The sequence below is a fragment of the Ammospiza caudacuta genome, chromosome 12, assembly GCF_027887145.1.
Source record: "Ammospiza caudacuta isolate bAmmCau1 chromosome 12, bAmmCau1.pri, whole genome shotgun sequence".
NCBI lineage: Eukaryota > Metazoa > Chordata > Aves > Passeriformes > Passerellidae > Ammospiza > Ammospiza caudacuta.
The window spans coordinates 2,419,616-2,446,377 of record NC_080604.1 but is presented as its reverse complement, the minus strand read 5'-3'; the positions used below and the strand labels follow the sequence as shown (position 1 = coordinate 2,446,377).

Sequence of the window (26,762 nt, the reverse complement as noted above, 5' to 3'; positions counted from 1 at the left end):
CCTTGGGACACCAGGAGGGGACACACACGTTAAATGCAGGGTGGGAAAGGGGCCAGGACCTGACACTGAAAGAGAAGACATTGGGATGGGATGTTAGGAAGGAATTCCTGGCTATGAGGGTGGGCAGGCCCTGGCACAGGGTGCCCAGAGCAGCTGTGGCTGCCCCTGGATCCCTGGCGGTGCCCAAGGCCAGGCTGGACACTGGGGCTTGGAACAGCCTGGGACAGTGGGAGGTGTCCCTGCCATGGCAGGGGTGGCACTGGAGGGGCTTTGAGGTCCCTCCACCCTCAACCATTTGTGAGTTCTGTGACCTACATATAAATTCTAACAACAGGATAAACTTGAACAGCAGGATAACATTCCTCAGTGACTAAACACAGCAGCAGAACCAAGAAGTGAGGCAGAGATTTAAGGGGGCTGGGGGGGAGCTAGGAGAGAAATGCAACCAAGAAAGAAGAGGCTTTGAAGAGAATTTTAAAAGAGAGGGATGGAGGGCAGAGTTAGGATTGAGCACAAATCACTGCATGACTTCTGGATTCTTATTTTTTATATTACATTGACCTAATTAATTTTACATAGAAAAATATGTATCACAGGCATTTTCTTGGTCTTATCTTCCTTTGAAAAAAATTATTTCAGCTGTTTGCTCACCCACGGCATTATTAGCCACACCAAACCATTTGTGAAACAGTGACATTTCGTGCTCAGCCTCTACACAGAACTATAAATTTAACTCTGACAAACCACCCAAGCTGGGCAGTGAGGGCAAGAGCCAGGCTCTCAGAACAGGACAGGCAAACACAGAACAGGAAGGGACCCCCAGGGATCACCCAGCCCTGCCCCTGGCCCTGCTCTGACACCCCAACAATCCCACCCTGGGCATCCCTGAGAGCCTTGTCCAAGCCCTCCTCCAGCTCTGGCAGCTCAAGGACCAGGATTGTGCCTGATCTCTGGTGGACATCAAACAGCCCATGAGCCTGTGGGCACCAGGGATGTGACTCTGAGTCTGGACCAGACCCTGAACACTCAAGAAGAATCCTCTGCAGGGTATTGATTTGCCAGAAAACACCAAAACTCGAGACATTCTAAGGTTTTCCCAAAGGGTGATGTGGTATTTTAGCAGGGAAGTTGGACTGGGTGACCTCCAGAGGTCCCTTCCAGCCCCAACCTCTCTGTGACTTCTCTCTTGCCAGAGATGAGTAAGAGAATCCTACTTACTGAATGAGCAACGTTCCCTTTCATATTTAAATCTTCCTTGGCACTTTCCCAGGCAAGAATTAACCATGTGCTGCGTAGCTTATGGAAAAGGACTGTCTGAGGTAGGATGTTAGCAAGTAATAAGAATGTTATTTTGATGATTTTCATATTTTAAAAGGTTAGGCTTGATGTCACTTAATTTTCTAACTGAGCAAATCTGAACAAGCTGGGTCTGCTTTTACAATCTGTGTCTCCACAGATAGAGAGTGAATACATTATTGATTCTATGAATATGCTTATCTTCTAAGTTTACCTCTCCTTGTTAATTCACAGAGCCTGGTGGAGCATACAGGCTTTTGGAGGGGCACAGACCACCCCTGAGGCACAGAGTCCTCCTCTCTCTTTCAGCGCCGAGCAGCAGCAACATCCAGAACACACCAGGAACACGGTGCAGGCTCCAGGTGCCAGCCCCAGGGCATGTCTGGGGGTTTAATGTATTTATCAGGGTAATTCATGGTTTCCTGCGGAGGGGGAGCAGACGGGCACAGCTCTCCGGGCGGGAACGGAGCCTTTTCCCTGCTAGGGACAAGAAAGCAGAAAACTGTCAGCTTAACGCGGCTCCTGCCTCCCCAGCAGTGCTCACGGGTCCTGCGAACTCGGGAATTTTTGGGTGCTTCAAACAGATCTCGCTGTAGGAGCTGTGCTGCTCCACTTCCACTGCCCTTGCTGTGAAACGCTTAATAAGCTTTTATTGTCTGCACATCCTTTAATGAGTTTTGAGTGTCTTACTTTGCATTTTATCTTGCATATAAGAAGCAAGTTCACTTGCTTTATTTATTGATTTAACCCCTGACAAATACTCTGGCTGCCTGCTACTGTGCAGGTTGCCTCTGTGAGATACCATGATAAGCATTTCTTTCCACACACAGCAGAGTAAACTGCACCTTAGCAAATACATTCTGAACTAATAGTATTAGGGAAAGAAATATTTTCAAGAATTCTAATGAAAAATACTAATAAAGTTCCCGGGAAGGAGGCTTGGTCTCTTCAGAGAGCAGCTGAAGACGTGTCTGTGAAGTCAGGATCCCCACTAGGACTGGAAATTAGTCCTTCGTGCTCCAGTCACCTCGGCAGTCACAACAGCCCTTCGTGCACTCGTGTCAGAGCAAAAGGAAGTTTTGCCAGAAGTTATTTCTGCCTAAAGCCAGAGTGGCCCTGGGAGCTGTCAGAGGGGTCTGGCTGTGGCTGCAGCCTCCCCTCACGGCCCTTTCCCCCTGGGGACAGGGACAGCAGCTGGGACAGCCAGCCTGTGCTGGGAGCACCGAAGGGTTCGAGGCCGAGCCCGCAGCTCCCCTCGCCCTGCGGCACCGGCCCCGCTCCTGGAGCACGGGGCGTCCTGGCAGAGGTGAGGAAGCGCTGACTCCACCACCAAGGGTCGGGGAGTCAGCGACAGAACAGCCCCTCCAGGAACATTTTATTAATTGTAAACTTGGCAAGTGGAAAAATGGAGAGAAAAGGTAGAAAAATTAGAAAAAAAATAAATAAGGAGACATAAAGAGGAAGGGAGGAGAAAATCACGTCTTCAGCTTCCTATCTTCTTCCTGCAGTATCTCCCCGTTTCCCTTTCCTACTCCCGGTTCTCACAAGCATTCCCAACACACACTTGGGATGATACAGGACCCAAAACCTCAGCAACTTTTCTTGGCTTGATGCAGCCTTAGCGGGAAGCAGCGTTTCACCAACAGAGGTTTTAACGCCAGGGATGCTGACGGGAGAGGCGGAGGGCTCTGCTGCCTGACTCGGGGCGTGCTGCCGGGGCGCCCGGCTCGGGGGGCCACCCCCGCTGCCCCCCCCCCGGCACGGGAGCGCTCCCCAGCTGTGGCAGGGACAGCTCCGGTCCCGCAGGCCGGGTCCCCGCCCGCCTCCGCGCACAGCGCGCTGCTCCCCGCGCCGCCCCGGGCCCCGCTCCCGAGAGCGCTCCCGCGCCGCTCCCGGGGCTCTCCCGCCGCGGGGAACGGGGCCGGAGCCGCGCCGGGATGGGGCGCGGGCATGGGATGCAGGGATAGGATGCGGGAATGGGATTTGGAGATGGGATTCAGGGATGAGATACAGGGATGGGATGCTGGAATGGGATGCAGGAACGGGATGCTGGAATGGGATACAGGGATGAGATACGGGGATAGGATGCCGGGATAGGATGCGGGATGGGATGCTGGGATGTGATACAGGGATGGGATGCTGGAACGGGATACAGGGATGGGATGCAGAGCTGGGGATGCGGTGCGCGGATGGGGCGCTCGCCGATCCCCCGCCGGCCCCCCGGAGGAGCGGCCGCCGTTACTTAAGCGCATCCCGGCGGCGGCGGGGGAGGCGGGGAGCGGCGGGCCCGGCGCAGGGACGGCCCGCGCCCCTGCCCATGCCCGGCTCCGAGCGCGGCGGGGGCGCGGGCGCTGCCAGGCGACGGGCGAGCCCGGCTGCGGCTCGGGCAGGGCGGGACGGGCGCGGGGACAGCGCCGTGCGGCGGGGCCCGGGCGGCTCCGGGCGGCTCCGGCGGCGGCTCCGGCTCCCCCGGCCGGCGGCCCTGCCCTCGCTCGGCGGCGGGGGCCGAGCGGCAGCAATGGCGGCGCGGGGCCGCCGCCCGCCCGGGCAGCCGCGGCTCTAGGAGGGGACGCGCGGGGCCGCGGGGCGCCGCTCCCCGCCGGGCTATTTATTCCTCCCCTCTCGCTTAAGTTGCCAGCGGAGCGCGCTGGCCGGCGCCTGCCCCCCCCGCGCCGCGGAGGTGCGGGGCGGCCATGGAGAGCCCCGCCGAGAACCCCAGCAAGGCGGCCGAGTACCTGAAGGAGCTGAACAAGATTATCGAGACGCAGCAGGAGCTGCTGGAGAAGCAGAAGCGGAGGATAGACGAGCTGGAGCAGCAAGTGGCCAAGTTGTACCACGAAAACGCCTGCCTGCAGGACGAGCATCACCGGCACCTGGCCACATGCCGGCTCCAGCAGGGCGTCCCCCCCGCGCCCCCGGGGGTGCTGAGCGCCATCCAGGAGAACGCCAGGCACGAGAAGTAAGCGCTGTCCGCCTTTCTTTGCCCCTTTTTCGCGCAGGGGGTTTCCCTAGCGGGGTTTCCCTTCCCTTTCCCCTCCCGCCTTCGGCCGCCCGAGGCTGGCGGCAGCGGGACTCCCTGCGGGCTGTGCCCCGGGCGGCTCGGGGGACAGCGATGGGCTGCGCAGGGTGGCCCCAGCCTCGGTGCCCGTGTCTCACTCGCTCCCTGGCCGGGCTCCCGGGGGATTCGGGCCGGGGCTCCCCGGCTGCCGCGCCGGCCGTGCCCACGGCTGTCCGCCCGCGGCGCTCGGGGGATGCCCCGGGCAGAGCCGCGGTGGCGGAGCTCGCTGGCTGGGAGCAGCGGGGCGAGCCCTGCCCTTCTCCCCGTACGTGTTCGCTGCTGGTCGCTCCGAGCGCGGGGGTACCCGGCGGGGGGAGCCGCCCGCCCCCCGGAGATGCCCCGGGCGCTGCCCAGAGCGGCCCCCGGCTCCGGCCGCTATCGAAAGTGACCCGGCCAGGGGTCAGTAAACATTGGCCGCTCGCCACCGGCCGGCTGGCCCGGGCCAGCGCCACTCGCCCCGCTCGGGCCGCCTTCGCTGCCGGCCGCCGCATCTATTCCAGCCTCTCTAAGCTGTAATTAATCGTCTGCGTTTCCCCAGCGCTGCGAAAGCCGCTTAGTTGCGCGGTTCCGAAGCAGCAGGGATTCGGGAATAGCAAGAACTGAGCTCGGCGCTTTCCGGGCGTGTTTTACTTCTGGAAAACTATTTAAGGCTTGGCTTTCCCGAAGCGGAGTGGGAAAAGCATGCATGGGATTACGAGCCCACTTCGCTGCTTGACACAGCACAATGGGCTGTTTGTGATCCGCCGCGCTCGAATTCCTCAGGTTTATAAACACAGACGCGGCGGCTCCCGGCCAGCCCCGGGATGCGGATACGGCACCGCTGGAGCGAGGGCGAGCCCCGGAGCGAGCGGGGTGCCCGGGGTGCCCGTCCCGCTGCCGGAGGCGCCGCTCGCTCGCTCGGGAGCTGCCGGGGTCGGGGCAGCGGCTCGGGCAGCCCCGCTGGGCTCGGCAGCATCGCGCTCCGGGGAGCGGTGCCGGGCAGGGATGTCCCGGGAGCTGCCGCCGCTGCTGCGCTCGGAGCCGGCGGTGCTGGCGCTCCGATCAGCGTTTGCTCGGTGCCGCTGGGGAGGCTTCAGAAGGGTCGCTGGTCACTCAGTGTCCCCTTTGCCTGCTCCGGCTCCCAAGCCTTGCCCCTGGCCACGGGAGCAGACTGGGAAGGGAAGCGGCTCTGCCTCCCCAGCGTCCTTCTTGCTGTTAGTGATAACAGGGCTTCTTTTCCTGTGATGCTGGGGTAATCACTTTAGTCTTTTTTATAAACAGAGATGTCTCTCTGAAAGTAAATAGCTCCTTTAATAAACTGGAGAGTATGCTGTCATTTATCAATCAATCAATCAATCAGTCAGTCAATCCCTTAAGGAGAAAGAGGTGTTTCCAGAAAACATGGAATATTTACACTATCCTATCCTGTGCCTCTATGTCCAGTACCCGAGGATTTTTGTGGCTGTGCTTGTAGTACAAGATGTCAACTCAGCTATCTTGTCCCATTTGTCTCTTGTAAACGACATTACCAAAAATTGTACAAATGGCTTGCCTTGTTTGATAATATTTCTCCTCTGCAGCCCAGGACTCATTTGCAGAGCCCTCCTTGGGCAGGCAGCTCTGGGCACTCGGAGCCTTTTAAGTCTCTTAAGTGGATTTGATGCTGGGATCAGAATTAATCTGGGATATTTATGGCAGAGTTGTATTGCTTTGAGGCATAGCCTGGGGGCTTAGTGGGGAGCTGGGAGCCAGCCCTGTGCAGCTGGCCGGGCCCTTGGCCCACGTGCCTGCCTGGGGAGCCACAGCCACAGGGCCCCCTTCAGTCCTGCTGTCCCCTCTCCTCCCCCAGAATTGTTCTCCCAGGGGAGGGAGCCCCTTCTGCTCTGGCCCTGCCTGGCTGGCTGGGTGGGTGGCTGTGTCACACCCGTGGGCCTGGCACAGGGGCTGGGCTGTGGCTGCTGAGGCCCCACGCTGTCCAGAGCAGGGGCAGGAGCCACTCGTGGCCTCACTTCATTCTCTGGCTGGATGCAAAAGATGGAGGAAGTCTCCAACCTGGAAAATAGAGAATTTGTTTTAAAGGCTTCTCCCAGTCCCACGGTTCCCTCAGCTTCTGGCAGCCCAGCCTGCAGGTCCCAGGGCTCTGGAGCTCTGCTCTCAGGAGCTCAGCCTCAGTTTCCCCTGACCCAATTGTCCCACTCACCTGGGGGATGTGTGGGTGGGCATGAGGATCCCTTGTTTGCTGAAGTTCAGTGTCAGGTGCCAGTGATGCTGAAATGGGCAGTGACCACTGCTCCTCCTGACACTTTTGTACTTCCAAGCTAAAAAGAATGGAATCCTTTTTAAAGGAAACTGGGCTTCTCTTAGGCAAACACACCAGGGCTTTTAGAACTTGTCTTGAACAAGTTTTCTAAACTGCTTGGACTCCTGTCCTGCAGCAGCTCCACCTGTGTGAGGAGGCTGTGGCACCCTGACAGGGCTCCCATATTGCCAGATGTGGTTAATTGTATAAAAGGAAGTATGGAAAAGTTATTTAGATAATATGGCTATGGTTAGGTCTTAATAAAATATAGTAAAGAAATCTGACAACTTAAACAACAAAATCCCCACGAGTCCTAAAAGTTTTCAGTTCTTACAATGGAAGGGATATACAGGTGAAAGCTGCTTAAATAATTTGGAGAAGCTGGTGTGGTTATAGAAATTCTGTAGCTTGTGAGGAGGGGAAATGTTAATGAGCCCTGAGATAAACTTCTGGAAGAAAGAATCTCAGTCCAATAATAATATGTATATAAATATATAAAAATAAGCTGGTTTATGCACTTCCAGAAAATCCCAGAGTGGGGAAAAAGTTTCTTTTGTGCCAGTTACTGATGGAAGAAGGGAGGGAGGAGCAGAGGGCTGGGTGAGCAGGTGCAGGTGTGCTGCTTATCCTACAAGGACAGACCAAAAAAGGATTGGGGGTGGTCTCACTGATTTTACAAAGATTTGCTGAGAGCAAATCAACATTACAATGCACTGATGGAAATGAGAATAGTTGATAAGGAGGCTTTGTTAGGTGTGATGAATCAGCATGAGGAAGATAACATAGGTGTTTAACTCATTAAGGTGTTTAACTCGGAGTTGCATAAGACTAATGTTGAGTGAATCCATTTCGTTTAATGTTTGAGAAGGAGCAAGAGCTTCTAGAGCTCAGCTCCTTGGTGTAATTCAATAATGTACTTCTTTGGGGGCTGTAAACCCAAATGCACTGCATTTTCTCCCATCTATACAGGGATAGTTTTGTGTGTCTGAGAACTCAACACTGGCCCCTCGCAGGTTAGGGAGGGATGTTTGTGCTCATCCTAATCAAGTTGAAAACTGTGCTGCTGTTCCACGGAGAAGGTGCCTGCTGAGAGGCAGAGCAGGAGGCAGAGCAGAGCTGTCTGCTGAGACAGAACAGGCTGAAGGAAGGGGCTGTGTCTGCGGCTCTGAGTTCTGCACCTGGCCTGGCTGATTTATTTTTAACTGAATCCGGGGCTGGTTCTGTTCCCTGGGCCACGGCAGCCCCGGGTTGGAGCTGTGGGACACCCCCTGAGTGTCTGGGAGCCGCTGGGCTCTGAGGTGTGCTGGGAGCAGCTCAAGTTGTTGCTCTGGCGACAGTCACATGTGAAGGCTCCTTGTGCCCTACATAAGGCAGCTTGTGACTTGGCCTGTGGCTGAGCTGCCCTGCACAGCCTCAGCAGCAGACTCTGCATTAGTGTAGAGACCAGCAGGGCTTGTTTTCTCTGCCTCCAGAGATGTCCTTTGCTGAGACAGGCTGTGTGAATGACGCAAATCCCATCTCCCTCCCTCCCGCGCTCCAGCAGCAGCGTGTTTGTGTTTGTGTGCTCCGCTGGAGGAGCCCAGCAGCTGCTCCAGGAGCCTCCTGCTTGGGCAGCTTCTGCCTCCCTGGCAGCAGGGATGGAGATGAAGCGCTGCTGCTGGCTCCTGTTTCCCCAGTGTGCTTTGTGCCTGGAGTCTGCGGTGCCAGGGCAGTTCTTACAGGGATGCACCCCTGTGTGCTTGTCTGGCTCAGCTGCTGAGGAATGCATCCATGAGGGAAGCACAGGCGGAGTCCAGGGTGAGCAGGTTATTCCTGCAGGGTGCTGTGTGTCCTGTCAGCCCTGTAGCAGGCAGGGATGGTGTGATTCCAGCTTTGGGCAGAAACTTGCACCTCCAATAACTTAAAAGAACCCTGTTTGCTTCATTTTCAATCCATAACTGGAACAGTGGGACTGCTGAGCCCTGAGAGTGAGGGTTTCACACCGAAGGGAGTGCTTTTGCTTTTGAAGCCCTCATTTTGGGGTCAATATTGTGATTTGGACAGCAGCACAGTGGGGAGCATCCCTTAGAACAGGCATTTGTGCTGCTGGCAGGCTGCAGGAAATCAATAGTGTGAGGATGTGTAAGAAGATGTGAACTTGCTAACTAAACTCAGCTAAATTATTTTAGATCTTTGAAATATTGGCAAATTCTGGTACTTAATATCTGCTAAACATTCAGCTAAATGATAACACATAAAGACAAATTCATTTGCAAGCTGATGTGTGCTGTATAATCAATAAACCAAGGCAGGGAGGGGGTGCCAGGAGCACAGGGATGACAGAGCAGACTGCTGGTTATCAATAAAGTTCCTGGGAAGTCAGAGGGGGGAGGGACAACATGGTCCAGAAAGAGAACAGCAGAAATAGGGTGTTGTTTTGGGAGAGGAAAACCAGTGAAAACCAGCAGAAGGTAACCCATGCTGTAACACAATAGCTTTAAAGATGGTTTCAAAATTTGAAGTAAACATGTCCCATTTAGAGCAGAGCAGCGCCAGAGAATTACCAGGACTCACTGGATGTGGAATCCTCCTCTGATGAAGCTTTTCATTGTGCTGATCCAGAGCACAGCTTTTGAGCCTCCCAACTTTGCAGTTGTGTTCTGAACTTTGAGAACAAAGTGCATTTTCGTGCTCCTTGCTGCTTTGATGGCCTTCCTTGTGAATTCACTCTCGAGGAAACTGCAAAGCACTTCCAGAGATGCACTTCTGGCAAAGATCTGGCAATGTGCATGGATGCTGGGGCCTGGTGAGGTTCCTGAGGGCCAGGTCTGAACCTCCCTCCCTCCCTCCAGGCCAGCCTGGATGTGCTGCTCTGTGCACACACAGGTGTGGAGCTCCCAGCAGGGCACTGTCCCCACCCAAGGAGGGCAGGGAAGCCTCTCCTGCTCTGTGGTGCCACTCTTGGCTGGGTTTTACCAGAAACCACAGCAGAGAGGAGCAGGATGGCCCCTGGGGAAGGAGGCTCTCCCTGCAGCACCTCTGTCCTTGGCTCCTCTTGTAGAACCTGGCAGGTTTGGGTTGGTGCACCAGGCAATGTTTTGGGGTCAGTGTTGCTTCTGAGCTTCCTGCTGGCTGGGGATGCTGAACTTTGTCCCCTCCAAGTGACAAACCTTTGGGAGGAACTGAGGAACAGACGTGCACATTTCTGGACCCAGCAGCCTCCTTGCCCTGGTTCTTTGCTCAGGAGGACAAGGCTCCTTCAGTCCTTAGGGAAGGTGTGTTCTGGCAAAAAAAAAAAAAAATTAAAAAAAAAAAAAAATCAGTTGCAGTTCTTTTGAAAACCTGAAGCAAAATACAGCACACCCAAAAAAGTGTCTTGAGGAAGAGCTGATTTGAGGGCAGATCACAGAGCTCTGAAAGAAAAAGAGCCAGGCATTTCAAGGTGTTTTCCTACAGCATACTGATAGGGGACTAAATTATTAACATTGAAATAGTAAATTCTTAAATCCTCCTTGCCAGGAGCATCTGAAAAAGCTTCATTTGATTTTTTTAGACCCAGCAGAAGAAGCTGGCTGTTGATGTGCAGGTCAGGGGTGCTGAGCTGAGCCCAGAGTGGGTGCAGAGGCTGAGCCTCCCTCCAGGGATTTCCTGAGGGCAGCAGGAGCAGCCCCTGCTTGGCACTGCTCAGGCTGGTGACTGTGCTGTGCTGCAGAGCCACAGAGCAGCACTGAATGTGCCTGGAGCTCATGGTCAGCTGGGGCCACAGCCCCACTCTGGGCAGAGCTGCCCCACTCTGGGGGCTCAGCTGGGGTTGGATCCCCACTCTGGGGGCTCAGCTGGGGTTGCCATCCCCAGTCTGGGCACAGCTGTCCCCAGAGCTGTCCCCAGAGCAGGCAGCCTGCCCCAGGGGGTTTGTTCCCTGTGCTCTGCCCCAGGCTCCTGCGTGCAGGTGCAGGGAGGTCATGCCATGCCAGGCCCCAAGGAGGTGTGTGGGAAGCTGCTTAGGTAAGTGGATTTTGCAGGTCAGAAGTAATTCCCGATGTGCAACCCACACTTGCATTATTCTAATTTGATCCCATCATTCCGACTCAGGCCCTCTCTATTATGTTAATTGCACCTTTTTTTGGTGTGTTTTGCAGCCTGCAAATACTTCCAGGCTGTACCTGCCAGTGTTCCTGCCTTTCATCTTAGCTCAGCGAGCCCGTGAATGAGGTTGTCATAATTCCTTTCTGCCCGTCTCCCTGCCTAATTGCACTGTTTTTCTCAGCAGAATTGTACAATTGGAAATGGAGACAGTGTGAGCAGGCTGTGGTGCAGTAGAGCAGCGTGGTTGGAAGAGATGGATGTGATGGTGCATCCTGCTGGCTGCTGGGTACCTGTCCCTGGCCTGCTCTCTTTCCCACATTCCTTGCTAGGAATTCCTCTGCAGATCCTTCATAGCATTTCCTGAAATACTGGAATTCTCAGCTGTTGTAGCTACAGTGGGAGATGCTGGTTTTGCTGCCCAGAAATGTGGGTAGGAATTGCTGCTGTTAATGGTCATTGCCCTGTGGTTGAGGACAGGAGCAGGAGGTGTCTCTCAGTCCCTGCTGCTGCCCTGTTCCCTGCCCTTGGCACAAGGAGCAGAGGGACTGATGGCTCTTTTACAGCTGGGCAAGTCAGAGTTAATGATCTTCTCCTAATGGGCTGCTCAGCTGGGCTGAAAATGCTTGTGTTAAACAGCACACTTGAGACAAACAAGCCTCTTAAAATCCTGGGTGCCCTCGTGGCTCTAAACCAACTTGTTTGAGTTTAATGATGTTGTTTGTGTGGTTTGTGGCAGGAAAAACTAATAATGTTAAAATCAGAGAATGAATCCCAGGCTGGTTTGGGTTGGAAGGGACCACAAATCATCCAAAGCCACCCCTGCCATGGCAGGGACACCTCCCACTGTCCCAGGCTGCTCCAAGCCCCAGTGTCCAGCCTGGCCTTGGGCACCGCCAGGGATCCAGGGGCAGCCACAGCTGCTCTGGGCACCCTGTGCCAGGGCCTGCCCACCCTCACAGGGAGGAATTCCTGCCCAATATCCCATCCATCCCTGACCTCTGGCAGTGGGAGCCATTCCCTGGGTCCTGTCCCCCCATCCCTTGTCCCCAGTCCCTCTCCAGCTCTCCTGGAGCCCCTTCAGGCCCTGCCAGGGGCTCTGAGCTCTCCCTGGAGCTGCTCCTCTCCAGGTGAGCACCCCCAGCTTTCCTAGCCTGGCTCCACAACTGAGTCTGCTGCAAAATAGCCAAAACTTTTGAAGAGGGTGAAGTGCTGCAGAACAGAGCAGTTTTGCCAGCAGAACCTGGATCCCTGACTGGCAGGTTTTATTCCTGGCTGTTGTGTCCTGTCGGGTGTGGAGCTGTGACCATGGGGGAGCCTCCATCCCTCCCCATCCCCATCCCTATCCCTCCCCATGCTCATCCCGGTCCTGATCCTGATCCCCATCCCGGTCCCGATCCGGTCCCTGTCCTGATCACCTTCCCCCATCCCCATCCTGGTTCCGATCCCGGTCCCAATCCCAGTCTTGATCCCAGTCCCCATCCTGGTCCCCGTCCCCATCCCCATCCTCATCCCGGTCCCTCTCCTAATTCCTATCCTGGTCCCCATCCCTGTCCCCATCCTGACCCTATCCCCATCCTGGTCCCTGTCCTGATCCCCATCCCTGTCCTGATCCCCATCCCTATCTCAGTCCCCATCCCAATCCCATCCCCATCCTGGTTCCGATCCCGGTCCTGATCCCGGTCCCCATCCCCATCCCGGTCCCTGTCCTGATGCCCATCCCTGTTGCCATCCCGATCCCGTCCCCATCCTGGTCCCCATCCTGGTCCCCATCCCGATCCCGTCCCCATCCCGGTCCCTGTCCCCATCCCGGTCCCCATCCCAATCCATCTCCATCCTGGTTCTGATCCCGGTCACCATCCTGGTCCCCGTCCCCATTCCCATCCCGGTCCCTGTCCTGATTCCTGTCCCGATCCCAGTCCCCATCCCCATCCCGACCCCATCCCGACCCCATCCCTCCCCCGACCCCATCCCGATCCCATCCCCATCTCTCCCCATCTCGCTCCCGCTCCCGGGCCGTGCTCCCTCTGCTGGCTCCGCTCTCCCTGCTCAGCTGCGGAGCCACATCTGGAGCGTGGGACTGTTTCCAGTGGCAACACCTCCGCTCCTCCTGCCTCTCCCCAGACGGCGGAAGGGCTGCCGCGAACGCAGCTGAAGATTCATGAGCGAAGTTTTGTCTTGAAGTGCCGAGGGAAAGTTTCTTTTCAAGTGGTGCCGTTTTAAAACGTTCGCAGGAAAGGAATTATTCTGCTGCGAGGTGTCTGAGCAGACTGAGTGCTACTGCTGTGCTAGATAAGAAAAGTGCTGCTACTGAGCAGCTCTCTATAGCGACTGATTGAAATATAATATACATTATTTGCATGTTAATAAGATTTCTAGTCAGACTTCCCCGGCAAACACAAGTGGAGACAAAAGCCTGCATGTCATACATCTGTAACTGCAGCACAGCAATTCAGATTTGCTAAATGTGAATTCACTTCATCCTGTAATGAGGCAAAGAAAGCAGCAGGGGAAGGTGGGGAAGCAATCTCCTGGCCTTCTGCAGGGTTTGGGATGCAGCTGGGAGTTGATGTTTGTCAGGGTTTTCCATCTTTGCTGGATTTCTCCCGGCTCACAACGACTGCAGGTGACTTGGGAGCTTTTAATTGCTCCTTTTGGGTGTGGAACATGGAGCTATGGGGGAGCACAGGCAGATTGTCCTCAGACAGGGATTCTGCTGGGGAATCTGAAGCCCTGCTGGAGTTAAATCTGGCCAGGGACATCAAGGACAACAAGAAAAGTGGTAAAGGGATGAGTTGGGAAAACGTGGACCCTGTGCAGAAGGAAACACACAGGGTGATGTGGGACAAGGAGGGGGCTGAGGCCACCCAGCTCTTGTGTCACCAAAGAATCATCTCCCTGAAGTTCTGACTGCATCTCAAGAGCAGAGCAGCTGCTGGTAATCACTGAGTTAATGAGACACAGCTGTGGGGTGGTACCTTCACCAGGGAGGTGTCAACGGGACCTGAGTGTCCCTGGAGGGGTTGATGGGACCCTCCCAGGGCCAAGGGGGGGCTCAGTGCTCAGGGCAACGCTGGGGCTGGGCAGGGCTGAGCAGCACATGGGGGTTAGCAGAGCTCAGTGCCTCCCTGGGGCTGGTCACAGGTGAGGAATGGGACACTTTAAATGGGAGTAAATCCTTTAATGTGAATAAATCCTTTAATGGGAGGTGGGCACAACCTCTCTTTGCTTGACTGGTCCAGGTTGCCTCAATTTCAGAGGTTCACTGCAGCAACATTTTGTTTTTTCTGTGAATGTGATGTCTCTCTGCTCACACGTGGGGAATATAAAATCTTGTTTGTTTGTCTTCTGAGTGCTATTAATGGTCCTGGAAATACAGTGAAATGTCAGGGATGCATGTGAGTCATTGCAGACAAATGATTGGCTTCCAGTTCAGGTCCCATCAATCTGCAGCCTTGATCTCCTGGTATGGTTTTCTGAATTTAGAAAGTTATACTTCACTAGAATTAAGGTGATTTTTTGTTTTTTGACAAATGATAAGAAAGCAAACTCACTTGTAATGGATTGTGGTAGATAACAATTTTCTTTTAGCATGGTTTTTTGGCAGGACAGGCAGGGCACTGAGCCTTTGGATGCACCCAGAGCTGGTGCAGGGGTTGTTTGCCAGGTCTGCTCTGGGGGTGTGGTTGTTTGCCAGGTCTCCTCAGCGCTGTGCTGGAGCTGGTGCTCAGAGCAGGGAAGTGAAGGAGAAGGTCCATGGCAGGGCAGGGGATGTGAGCTGCCCTGAGTCCCATGCCCAGGGCGGGCTGCAGGTGGGATTCCCCTCCTGTGCTGCAGCTGGGACCTTGTGCTGTGCTGGCTTTGGAGGGACCTCAGGGGATTGCAGAGCCCTGAGCCATCCTCCTTCTCCATCCTCCTTCTCCATCCTGGGTGCTCACCTGGCCCTTCACCTTCCTTCTGCCAGGGAATTCAGAGCAGGAGCTGGCTCAGAAAGGTTCTGCTTGGTGCTCCTTTGTTCCCTCCTGGCTGCCTTGGGAAGCAGGCAGGTGTTCCTCTGGCAATTTAAGCATTGCTGTTCAAACCCAAAGCACCCTGACAGATCATTATTTTAAATTCTTGGCTGGAGGGGTAGGATCCAGTGGCACCATGACCTGGGCTCTGTGTGCTCTGTGTTCCCTGAGGTTTAGGCTGCCTTTCTCCAGCTCGTGCTGTGCTGTCCTTTGTGAGCAGGTTGGGCTGTTTGTGTGGAAAGTCCTTGTAGTGACAGCAAAGAAGGAACTCACAGTGGTAGGAATCTCCCCTGGGGGTTTTATTTGCTGCTGGGAGTTCTGATTAATGGCTCTGTGTTATGGAGAACAGGTACATTTTGACTTTTCCTTGCATTCCACCTTTCTGTGTAGCCCAGGGCAGAAGAAGAATTTGGTTTTGGCTTCAAGCTGGAGAAGCTGAGTGCGCTCCAAAGAAAATCTCCTTTAGCCTGTTCATCCTGCCTGGCTCTCTGCTTCACCCAGGCAGGATTGTGGGTGGGCATTCTCAAACCCTCAGTGTGACTCTTGGTTTTCACTGCTAAAACCAAACCCTCTGTCCTGATCTCTTTAAAGGCAAAAATAACCTTTATCCTCTCGTATTTCAATTCATGCATGTAACCTGGGTGTGCAGTGCCATAGAGGTGAGCAGCCTCTCGTTACAGGAAGGCAAAGTGGGGATGTCTGACCCTTCCCATGGCTCCTTCCTGGAGGATTTTCCCCTTCATTTAGCACAGCCTTTCCTGGTGCTGATCTCCCTGACTGAGACCCAAAGATGAGGCCCTGCTGTGTAAGGGGGGGCTGGGATCCAATGCAAATGAACCAGCTAGATCTGAATAAGGAAAAAAAAATCTATGTTCAGCTTTCAGGCTTGGTTCTATTTTAAGCTTTTAATTGAGTCCACCACTTCTTGAGTGCTTGAGGTTGTCAAGGGTTGAGAGAATGACTTTGTCTTTCAGGGAGGGAGGAAGCTGACTTTATTTCAGGTTTGCTGAGGTTGTGACACCAGAGTTAGTGCTGCCATGGAGCACTCCCCTGCTCAGTGGGCTGTGTTTGGGCTGTGCCAGGCAAGTGTTTGGAGATGAAAGTGTCAGGTGTGGAAGGGAGGAGGGTCAGGAGTGAAGGAACTTACCTGTGACCTTTTTTCCAAATGGCTTGGGAGGAAAACTTTGAAGGCAGCGATCTGAGACTGTGCATGGAATTCAATAGCTGCTCCTGGCTTGCATTGCAAGGAAATTCTGAAAGGGTGATAAAAACTACTTCACATAAGGTAGGAGAAGCCTTTTGAATCAAAGGTCGAGAGATCTTCCTGCTCATATTTATTTCAAGTGGCATGCAGCTTGCCAGGCCCAGGCCAGGCTCCTGTGACCATGTCCTGCTGTAGATGGAGCTCACCTTAGTGCTGGTTTAATATTTAATCAGAGCCTGGTGTGCAGGTGACTGGAACTGAAGGAGGGAGGCAGGGAAATGAATTTCTGCTCCTGCTTTGCCCAGTTGCCAGGGTTGTGCCTTACAAATTTCCTGGCCTTTGGTGCTTAAAAAAGTGAATGGTTGGGCTTGGATCTGGATTCTGTGTTGAGCAGCACAGGTTGATTTTAATCCTAAAAAGGAGATTTGCTGCAATCTCTTCAGAGCACAGTGATTAAATGGGGTTTTGCTTTGCACAAGTGCTGCAGCAGTGCAGTCCTGTGCAGCATTAGGGTGGGTGGGAGGTGGGTGCAGGACCAGGGGCATGGGATTACCAGGGAGGAATGATGAGGAGGAATCTATGATATCAGAAAGCTAATTAATTACTTTATTATTCTATACTATATTACACTACATCTAAACTGAAACTGCACAAGCACCCAACAAAACCAAATCTCCTGATTGTCTTGACCAACCATCAGGACACAGCTTGCAGAGATTGGTCAAGAAAACAAAACACTCACTCCAGCATCCAGTCAAGCAAATTCCTTCAGGTAAATAATCTTCCAACGCATTCCACATGTTCCAAAACACAGGAGCAGTGAATGAGATAAGAATTGTTTAGGTCTCTCTGCTTCTCCAGGAAAAACGCGAGAGAAGGAATTGGGTCTCTCTCTGTTCAGAGGGTGTGAATGCCCCCCAGGGATCCCTGCAGGCTATGCTCCCTGTGCAGTGTCCCTGTGTCCCCCCTGGCCCTGCTGCTGTTCCTGGGGCAGCTCTGGGGCTGCAGAGGAGCTCAGTGTGTGAGCACCCATCCCTCAGTGGGCTGTGCTGGAGCCTGGGCAGGCTCAGGGCTGTCCAAGGGCATCAGTGACACCCCAGGGTCTCCAGGGGGACTCCACACCTTAGAGGAAGCCAAGAGTCCTTGGAAAAGCAGAGAGAACTCCGTGGTTTGCGTGGTTTTTCCTACTCTCTGCTCTCCTTCAATGTAGTGACAACTTTAGGGTGGTAGAAATGTTCCTGTCTTGGAGCTGATCACTGAGAGCCTGCTTCTGCTATTGGTGCTCCAGAATAGATACCAGGCTCTCATCTCACAGGGTGTTTTCATGTGCTGGGAGTGCTTTTTTAAATTTTTTTTTTAAATTTCTTTTCTTCACCTGCCTTTTTTTTCACCCATCTGACAACTTCCTCCAGTGATCTGATCTCCACCCGAATGCATCTGATCAGAGCAGCTCCTGCTCAGGGGCACGAGGGTTCTCTGTCCTCTCTCTTGCTTGCTCTGAAAGCAAGAAAGGAGAATTCTTTAGAGCACATTGCAGAGTTATGTAACTCCTCGAGGAAAGTGCTTCCCAGCACTGAGCTTTCCTCATTATGTAATGTGATACATCACCAGAACTTGCTGACACAAGCCATGATCTTCACCTCCACTTGCTCATGAAAAACCTGTTATTTCCTTGACCTCACTTGGCTCTGAGGGCTGTGGGCACTATTAGGGCCTCGTTGGAGTATTTTACTCTGGAGTAAGGAAAACTGCTGGCAAATCAGGAGCCGGTCTGAGCTGAGGGAGTGCTGTGTGTGTCTGAGTCTGTAGCTTTGCTCCTGTGACGCTGCTCTTGTTTTAAGTGCCTTTTTGCCTTTAAATAAGTGCTTCCCAGGCTTTGAGCAAGGAGCAGAGGGGGTTTTGTGTGGCATGGCATGACCCTCTCAGGCTGTTTGAGTCATCTTGCTGGGAGTGAAGGAAATCATTGAACATCTCAGAATGAGATGAGGAGTCCTCTTCCAGCTAATGTGATTTAATTTGGGATATACTTCACTCATGCTAACAATGCAATGAACCTCAGCATCACCAACACACTTAACTACCCTTACAAAGGCACCTGGCAAAGGTCACCAGAGCTTTGTTTAACAATTCAGCCCATGCAGGTCTGCAACTTGGTCAGTCTCTGTGCATTATGCTGATTTATGCTCTGGTATTCTGTCTAGGAATAGATTGTGTGAAGTGGCTGTTCAGCAGCTGCTGTTGTAACAATAAATGCCATGGAACTGGTGTGATAAGCTCTGATTTTGGGGGTGATTCCAGCCCTCAGAAGACTGACCAGTAATCACAACAGGTTCTGTTTTCCCCCAGGGACATTTATGGACTGGAACAAACTAAACACTCCAAGCCTTTTGAGCCAAACCCTTCAAGCTTTCCTCTAAAACCCTTAAAAAAGGACCTAGAAAGAGCATTTAGAGACAAATAGCCAATTTGTAAGCCATCATGCTCCTTGGTAGCTGAAATGCCAACAAAATATCTCAAATTTATGTCACCTGCTCAGCTGAGCACAGGATTTCCACTTTGCTGCCTGTGCTGAGTGCTGGTTTGGGCTGCTGGAGTTAACAGGGCAGGAGCTGCTGCTGGTGGGGATCCTCTGACTGCCCCAGAGCTGCTCCTTCCCAAAGGATGGGACTGTGCAGGAAATCTGCCTGAATAACTCATGTCCACTGCACATCACCTTCACCAATTGCAGTATTTTCTGTAAGGCAGGGAAAGTAACAACAAAGACTCAAGTGTGCTGCTTCTTGACTTTCTGCCAGCTACTCAGGGAGTGAGTTTTACCAGAATTCTTGCTCAGAATCAAGAATATCTTTCTTTAACTGAAAGAGGTTTCTTTTGTTTCTGAGCAGCAATGTCAGCGTGGGGTGGCTTGATCTCCATGTGTTCAATTCCTGGGAGATGGAGGAACTCAAGTCTCTAATTAGCTGTCTGTTTGAAAGAAGTCAGAGTTCTGAGCTGCAATAATTGTGTTGTCTGGGATGTGGAAACAGCCAGAATCAACAGCAGGGCCTGGGGATGGGGAAGCTTGGGATGCTGTCAAAGCTGGGAACTCTTCCCCCTCTCTTCCCCCTCTCTTCCCCCTCTCTTCCCCCTCTCTTCCCCCTCTCTTCCCCCTCTCTTCCCCCTCTCTTCCCCCTCTCTTCCCCCTCTCTTCCCCCTCTCTTCCCCCTCTCTTCCCCCTCTCTTCCCCCTCTCTTCCCCCTCTCTTCCCCCTCTCTTCCCCCTCTCTTCCCCCTCTCTTCCCCCTCTCTTCCCCCTCTCTTCCCCCTCTCTTCCCCCTCTCTTCCCCCTCTCTTCCCCCTCTCTTCCCCCTCTCTTCCCCCTCTCTTCCCCTCTTGGCTATTTCTGTGTTTGATCTGAGGTGTTGAGGTTCTGGTGCTCTGCCCATGCACTTGAGAAGGTGTGAACAAAGAAGGGTTGAATGCATGAGCTGCTCCAGACCTCCTGGGGGAGAATTGGAATGGGAATTGTAAAGAACACAGGCTGGGAGAGCTGGGGGTGCTCACCTGGAGAGGAGAAAGCTCTGGGAGAGCTCAGAGCCCAAAGGGGCTCCAGGAGAGCTGCAGAGGGACTGGGGACAAGGGATGGAGGGACCAGACACAGGGAATGGCTTCCCAATGCCAGAGGGCAGGGCTGGATGGGATATTGGGAATTAGGAATTCCTCCCTGTGAGGGTGGGCAGGCCCTGGCACAGGGTGCCCAGAAAAGCAAGTTGTTCTGTTATTCCTCAGTCTTTAAAAAAAATCCTGTCTCAAAATACCACATCCCCAAACAGAGCAAGTAGCAGACTAAATTATTTATCTGCCTAATTTATGATCTCCCCTTGCATGGCAGCATTTGGAGAGTGAGTGGCTTTGTTCTTGTGGTGAATTTCTCTTTCCACTGACCAAGCCCTTTCTCTGATAGAAAGGCTGAGGCTCTTGCTGTAAGCCCTGGGGCTCTTGGGGAATTTCCTCATTTAGAGCAGAGCTTTGGGAAGATTCCTGCCATCCCTGCTCTGCTCAGCTCCTCTAGAAGCACTGCAGATACCCCTCCAGACTTAACATTGGCTTTGCTGAGCTTTCCTAACCTCCAGCAGTTTATATTTGGGGTCCATCTGTTAGCTTGGCCTCACATGACAATTTTGTACAGGCTTTTCTTTCCACTTCCTTCATGGGGATGTGAGTTCTTTACATTTATTTCCAAACTTAACACCAATGTCTAATTCTTCTGATGTCTCACTACCCACGGAGCTGCAGATATTTTTATTTACTTGTGACCAGTAATCCACTGGTGAGCATCAAAGTCCACGTTGAAGCTTCCTGTTGGTAGGACAGGGTTCCAAACAGCAGAAGGCAGCTGCACAGCACCACTCATTAAATATTAATGATGGTATTGCTGTGTAAACCCTTGCTGTAGGGTTTGCTGCTTTGGTAGCTCTGGGAGAAGGCTGTGCTGAGGTGGCTGGGTTATGCTCTGCACCTCTGACAATGTGATTTTTCATGCTGCAGACCAAGCTGAAGGAATTCATCACTGCAGTCTTACTTAAGGCAACTGAAAAACCCCAGCCCTGCTCACTCACTTGCTTTGATAGCAAGAAAAAAAAAAATCCTGTTTCCCTTAATAAAAGTAGTGTGGACAATAATTTATACTTTGGAAAATCTGCCTTCCCATTATGGGTTAGTTTTTCTTTGAAAAACCCAATAAACACAATGAAAAAACCAAACCAACAACTAAGAAAACCTCAAAACAAAACAACCCAACCCTCAAACTCACCAAAAATCTCAGATTCTGATGGCTTTTCACACCTTGTGCTTTATTTTACCTCAATCAACCAAATGTGACGAAACAGCTGCTGACATCCTTTTGTCCTTCCTCACCAACAGAATATTCCGTGGTGGTTGCACAATTTGAGTTTGTGCTAAATATAGCAGGGGAGTGCTGAAGGAGGAAATCAGCTGTGTCTGCCTGGGACACCTCTCCCTGCTCTCAGTTCTGGAGCATTCTCAATTCTCCTGGAGCATTCTTTTCCCATCCCATCCCTCTGCACTCCCTGTGCTGCCTGGGGATGCTTGTTCTGACCAAGGTGAGGTTGAAAAATGAGCTTGAAGTGTTTTGGCTGCCTGGAGGCATCCTCACTGTATTTCTGGATGTTTCTGGCAGTGTTATTTCTCTGCTGGGACACAAAGCCTGCCTTGGTCAGAGGCTGGAGGGTGGGGATGCCCCAGCTGCTCTTTTTCCTCTCATAAATAAAGACTTTTAGAGCTTTGCAAACAGGAATGATATGGCACAACTTATGAGTTGAGGCAGTGAAAATGAGCTACAGTGAGATTTCATGTTGATATTTGTGTTTTTGTTAAAAAATATATATTTTAATGTAATATCTACAGTGTATTTGACTAAGCAGTCCATTGAACCCTGGGTTTTTCAGGAATTATCAAAATACAGTTTTACTTTAGAGAGCCTTTAACAGTCTTCCTGCACAGCAGCCATTTACCAGCTGGATTTTCTTCTGCTTTTGGGTATTTAAATACTTCAAGTTGAAGGTATTGTTTTTTTTTATTTTTTTTCCCCTTGGAGAACACTTTACAACTGATATAGTGTTTTCAGGTACACTGGCAGCTCTGTGTATTCAGAACTGTCTTTTCTTGATGTTTCCTTTATTTTGAAATCTGGTGAGATGCAGCAAGTGGACAGACTTCCTTGAGAGAAGCTGCTTGCAGTTGTGGGTAGCTGCTGTTCTAATTCAGAAATTTTCTGCTATTATACAACAATGAACTTAAAGGAAATTCACAACTGGGTTATTCTGAGAAAAATCTTAGCACTGCAGTAGAAAAGGGCACAGCACAAAGTTTGCTGTAACTTGGACTTAATGACTTAACAAAATAACTAAAAAAACCCCACCTCCCCACAAAGCAAAATGAATTGCTGTCTGATCTCTTGTTTATAATTAAGTAAATGGATCAACCTGAGGCACTAAGAAGCGTGGCAGGTTTAGCCAGGGCTCTCAGTGGCCAGTGCTGCTGACAAAGCATCAGGATATTCATTAAAGTGCTGAGCCTGTATTTCCTTTGTTGCTGGAGCTGCCAGCAGAATTCCTGAGTAGCCACGAGTGGCTTGTTTGACTTGCAGCTCCCTGTGCTGTCACAGGAGTGCTGGGGCTGGCAGGATCTGGCCCTGATCCGTGGGATGCAGCTGGGAGGGGCTGTGCCACACTTCTGAGGGAGCTCTGCCATTCACATCGCAGCGAATTCACATTTCAGTGCTGCTGAAATTCCAGTTCCATGGAGTGGGTGTAGAGAACCTACTTATAGCAGCAGTGCTGGCTGCTGGAACCATCTGCTCCTGGATCCTTGGCATTAATGAAGAGCTTGTTCTTCATGGAGGAAAGGGAAGAAAATCCTCCCAGAACAGCCAGCCTGGAAAACACAGGACTTCCCCCTCTTTCCTCTCCTCCCTCCTAAAAAGGGATTCAGAGAACCCAACTGTAAATGCCACGTGAAATGCAATTAAAAGGGGTTTGTGACTAAATGTCTTGCCTTCCTTGGAACGCATCCTCTGGTATTTTTAATCCCAAGTCAGAAACTACTACTGTGTTCCTGCCCCCAGTGCTGGGAGGATGTTCTGAGGAGAGGATCAGAGAGGGCTCCAGGCTTTGTTTACATCTGGATTTGTGCCCACCCCAGTGAAAGATGAGGCTGTTGGAAAACTTGCTCACTTTCTGAGAGGTGCTGATGCCTTAAGTTTTAGATTTCATATTTTCCAGATTCTGTCCTGCATTAATATGTAACTCTGAACTTCATGGAAAGTGTGAGCAAGTTCTCCTCAGAGCTCAGTCACACAGGACAATCCTTTCCCAGCCCCAGAACCAACCATTACAGCTTTGGGCCCAAAAAGTGCAAACAACATCACATTGAGGAGAGCAGACTGGGAGGATGGGACTGCATTCACCTGGAGCTGGAATTGGACAATTAACCCCAATATGGAAATGGACCAAAACTTATAAAAGTGTGAAAACTCATGACCTGGGGTCCATGTTGGGTGTAACCATGGCTGGGCTCTTGCACTGCCCGGGGTGCACCCTTTGAAGGCCTTTTAATAAATCCCTGCTTTATTCCTTTAACACTGCCCTGTGTTCTGGGCAGCCTCTCCAGGCATCAGATGATGCCATTAACCCAGGTTGTTGCTCTTGTTCTCATTGCCATTCCCTCCCTCAAACACCTGCAGCACACGAGCAGCTGTTCTGGTTATTTCTGCCTCTCAGGAAGGGATCGATCACCTTTCTGCACTGAAATTCTGGGCTTGGTTTATAGACTGCTGCTGATACAAGCACTGGGCCAAATAATATCTGTTTGTCCAAACAGATAATGTGAGGACACTTTGTTCTAATTCTTAATTTCTTCTGACACTTTGTTCTAATTCTTAATTTCTTCTGATTCTGTTAGATGTGAACTTGGTTTTCAAAGGTTGCCCTCACAGCAAGTTTTTGGGTCATTTTTCCCTATCTTTTTGAGACTGTCATGCACTGATGCCTGTTCTCAGGCTTGGTTGTGCTCTTACAAGTGTAACATGTTATGAAAACCACGTGTGGTAGATCAAGAGAATAAATATGATATCAAATAAATATAGTAGCTTTTATTGGTAGATGTTGACTTAGCTTTATTTGGAAGAGATTACAGTTCTCTTACCCCAGCAAATTTGAAATACAGTGTTGATATTGAACTAATGATTCTTTTCTTATCTTGTGTGTGTTCTGGTAGATTATGAACTGCTTTTATGTGCCTTTTTATAGACCCTGCTCCTGTTTCCAGATCGTGTGTTTCAGGGCCATGAAGTGTAACCTGACGTGGTAAATCTGCTTAGCTCTGGTCTGGCTTGCACAACACGGGATGAGGATGGATTTCAAATTTAATAATGCTGAATGACATCAAGTCCTAGCAAGCTCCTGACTGTCACTCCTTGCAAATGGCTTTATTTGGCTTGTAATTGATGCTTGAGGTAATTAGTGCACACTACAGGGTGTTATCTAAATTCTCAGGGTTGATCAGCAGGCTGAGTGTCAGCAGTGTGGAAGCAGATCGTGGTTCAGAGCATGAAAAGGACATTTTGGAGCCTGGCACTAATGGGCTCTTCATACAAACCTGCATGGCTTTGCTTGGAATTTTAGGAGTAGTGTCATGATTGACTTTTCTGTTCCTTACAAGAACTGCAGATGGGAAGTGAGGAGCTGTTTTATAGAACAGAGCAGGGGTTTTTCCTTGATGTAGGAGCCTGTGTAGCTGTGCTGGAATCTCACAATGGATGTTTGCAAATTACCCAGCATTAACTGGCCTAGGAAATGTGTTTAGGAACCCACTTTATCTTTGAAACTGGGATGGTGTGTGAATAATTTAATACATTCTGAAATGGAAAACTGAGGCTGCTCTGCTCTGCTGGAGGGGGTTTTCTGGGGAGTAAAATGCTCAAAAGATGGGGCTGACCTCACCACTCTTCTGTATTTCTTTTAGAGCTGTGAAGATAACCGCTTAGGGCTTTAAAGGAGCTGGGGTTTATGAATTGCAGGCTGTAAGTTCAAGTGTGGCTTGTTAGGAATAAATGCTCCTGTGCAGTTCCTTTAACAGTTTGATTCCAAGTGTTCTGTTTCTGTCCTGCCAAACTTGTTTGAAGCTCAGCATCAGGCAGGGCTAAGCTTTGCTAATCCTTCAGAAACATTTAAACTGCACACAGGTAGTTAATGAAGTCAGTGGGACTACTGGAAGCACTGCATTTAAGGGTTCTGCTGAGCTAGGATGTGCATTTTCCAGGGACAACTAAGAAATGCTGGCCCTGCCCTGTTCATCTGCCTGAGGGCTCTGCACCATTATTTCCCTTCCTGTGCAGAGCGTTCAGCAGACACGAAGCAAGCTGGTGCACTCTAGAACTGAAGGAGAGAGGATAATAAACCAATTGTAAAGAGCTCCAAATCTCTGCACTCTGTTCCAAATGCATCTCTCCAGCCTCTGGCTGAATCTCCTGTGGAGGGAAGCCAGGCTGTGGCCAGGAGGGAGCCCGGGCCAGCTGTCAGGAGGAGAAGCTGGCAGCTGGGCAAGTGTTTTAAAATAATTGCATGGGGAGCGTGCAGGAGAAGCTCTCCTGACTTCCCTGTCCACAGCTGTCCGTAGCCACATTTCCCTTTCTGTTTGTCCTGGTTTCTTGGAGTTTAGTTGTTAATTGCAGCCCCAAGATGTGCAGGATGTCTCTGTTTCAGCCCGAACGTCTGAAGAACAAGTCAAAGCTCTTCAGTTTTTGGTCTTGAGGTTGTTTATTAATTCTTATGCATAAAATTTTCTTTCTGCCCAGCCAAGGTCTGTTCAGCAGGGCAGCCATAGGCACTCTGACCACCCCCGAGGCAGTGCTGTCCTTTTATACTACAAACTATGTATAACATATTTACACTTAATTCCCAATACCTATCACCTGTGTTAGTGCACTTCTACTCTAGGCCAATCCCAAAGTGCCAACATCACTGCAGAAAATGGAGACCAAGAAGAAGAAGAAAGGCTGGACATGCCCATGTTCCTCCATCTTGTCCCCAAAACCTCCATTCCAAAAATCCTAACATCTACCTTTTCACCCTGTGATAATTTTATTATTATACTATTCAAACCTCTGTGACTTTCAGGTCATCATACAAAGGTGGTAACTTGCTCCAGGGGTCATAATCAAACCCACAGGTGCTCTGGGCTGTGTGCCAGGGTCTCTGAGCTCCCTGGTGGGGTCCTCAGCAACTCTGGACACCCGGAGGGATGCACTGAGTTCTGACACTGGTTCAGGGCAAATTTGGCAGAGAACCCCCAAAGGGTCTCCTCTGGGAAAGCAGATTCAATTGGCGCCTCTCCCCAACCGGTCTGGGACAAAATACCTCCTTGGAGAAAAGTGGAAAAAACCTGTTTATTAAACAATAAAACCTAAACAATATTAAATAATAAAACTCCTTGTTGCTCCAAAAGAGATGACAAACCCCTCCCTGGGTTGCAGCTCAGCTCACTCAGTCTCTGATCAGTCCCTCAGTGCTGGAATTGTCGCAGGCCAGGCCCGGCCCAGTGGGCCTCAGCTGCAGCTGCCGGTGCTCCCCTGGGTGTTCAGTCCAGAGCAGTTTCAAGAGGTCCAAAGAAAAGGGAAAAAAAACACAGTCCAAGGAACTTCTTTGCCTCAGCTAGCTAAACTAACCAAAAGCAAAGGAGAGCTCTGTCCCGCTGTCTGTCCATCTGCAGACCACAGCCAGGAGCAGGAATGTGGAGGAGTGAGTGCAGTGTCTGAAACCAGACTGTGCACTTCTTCTCTCGCCCCTTCAGTCCCTGGAACAAGGCTTAAAGGTACAAAACTTATTAACAGAACAGACAATTGGGGATAAAAGCATCATATAGTCAACCTAGGACACTCTTCACAGAGAAAAACAAGGCACAACTTCCCCAAAGATATTTTCTGGGATTCACATTCTCTGAACCTCAGAGAAAGAAAAACCAATTCCTATCTCAACTGCTGCTCCTTTTGTTGGTCAGAAGTAGAATGCATTGTGGAAGATTTTTTACCTGAAGGGAACTGGTAATTGGATTCTGGTGTGAGTGTTTTGATTCATTGACCAATTAAATCCATGTGTGTGTGTCAGGACTGGCACGAGATTCTGGGCGGTTGGGCTAAGTTGAGGACTTGTGCAGTTTCAGTTTAGATATATGTAATACAGTATAGAATAATATAGTATAATAAAGTAATTAATTAACCTTCTGATATCAATGCAGTCAGATGCATCACTGCTCTCCCTTAGTGGGGGTTGCCCTGTTTCCTGATCGCTGCCATTTC

At 51.2% G+C, this 26,762-nt stretch overlaps 1 protein-coding gene across 5 annotated transcripts in view; it reads left to right on the top strand.

Moving 5' to 3' along the window:
- The first annotated feature begins 3,989 nt into the window (after positions 1–3,989).
- IQSEC1 (IQ motif and Sec7 domain ArfGEF 1) overlaps positions 3,990–26,762 on the top strand; it is a 300,138-nt gene continuing 277,365 nt past the window's right edge. For all 5 annotated transcript variants that reach the window (XM_058812654.1, XM_058812656.1, XM_058812653.1 and 2 more), the window contains exon 1: positions 3,990–4,255. In XM_058812654.1, coding sequence (XP_058668637.1) covers positions 3,990–4,255 — 266 coding nt within the window. The remainder of the gene's footprint in view (positions 4,256–26,762) is intronic.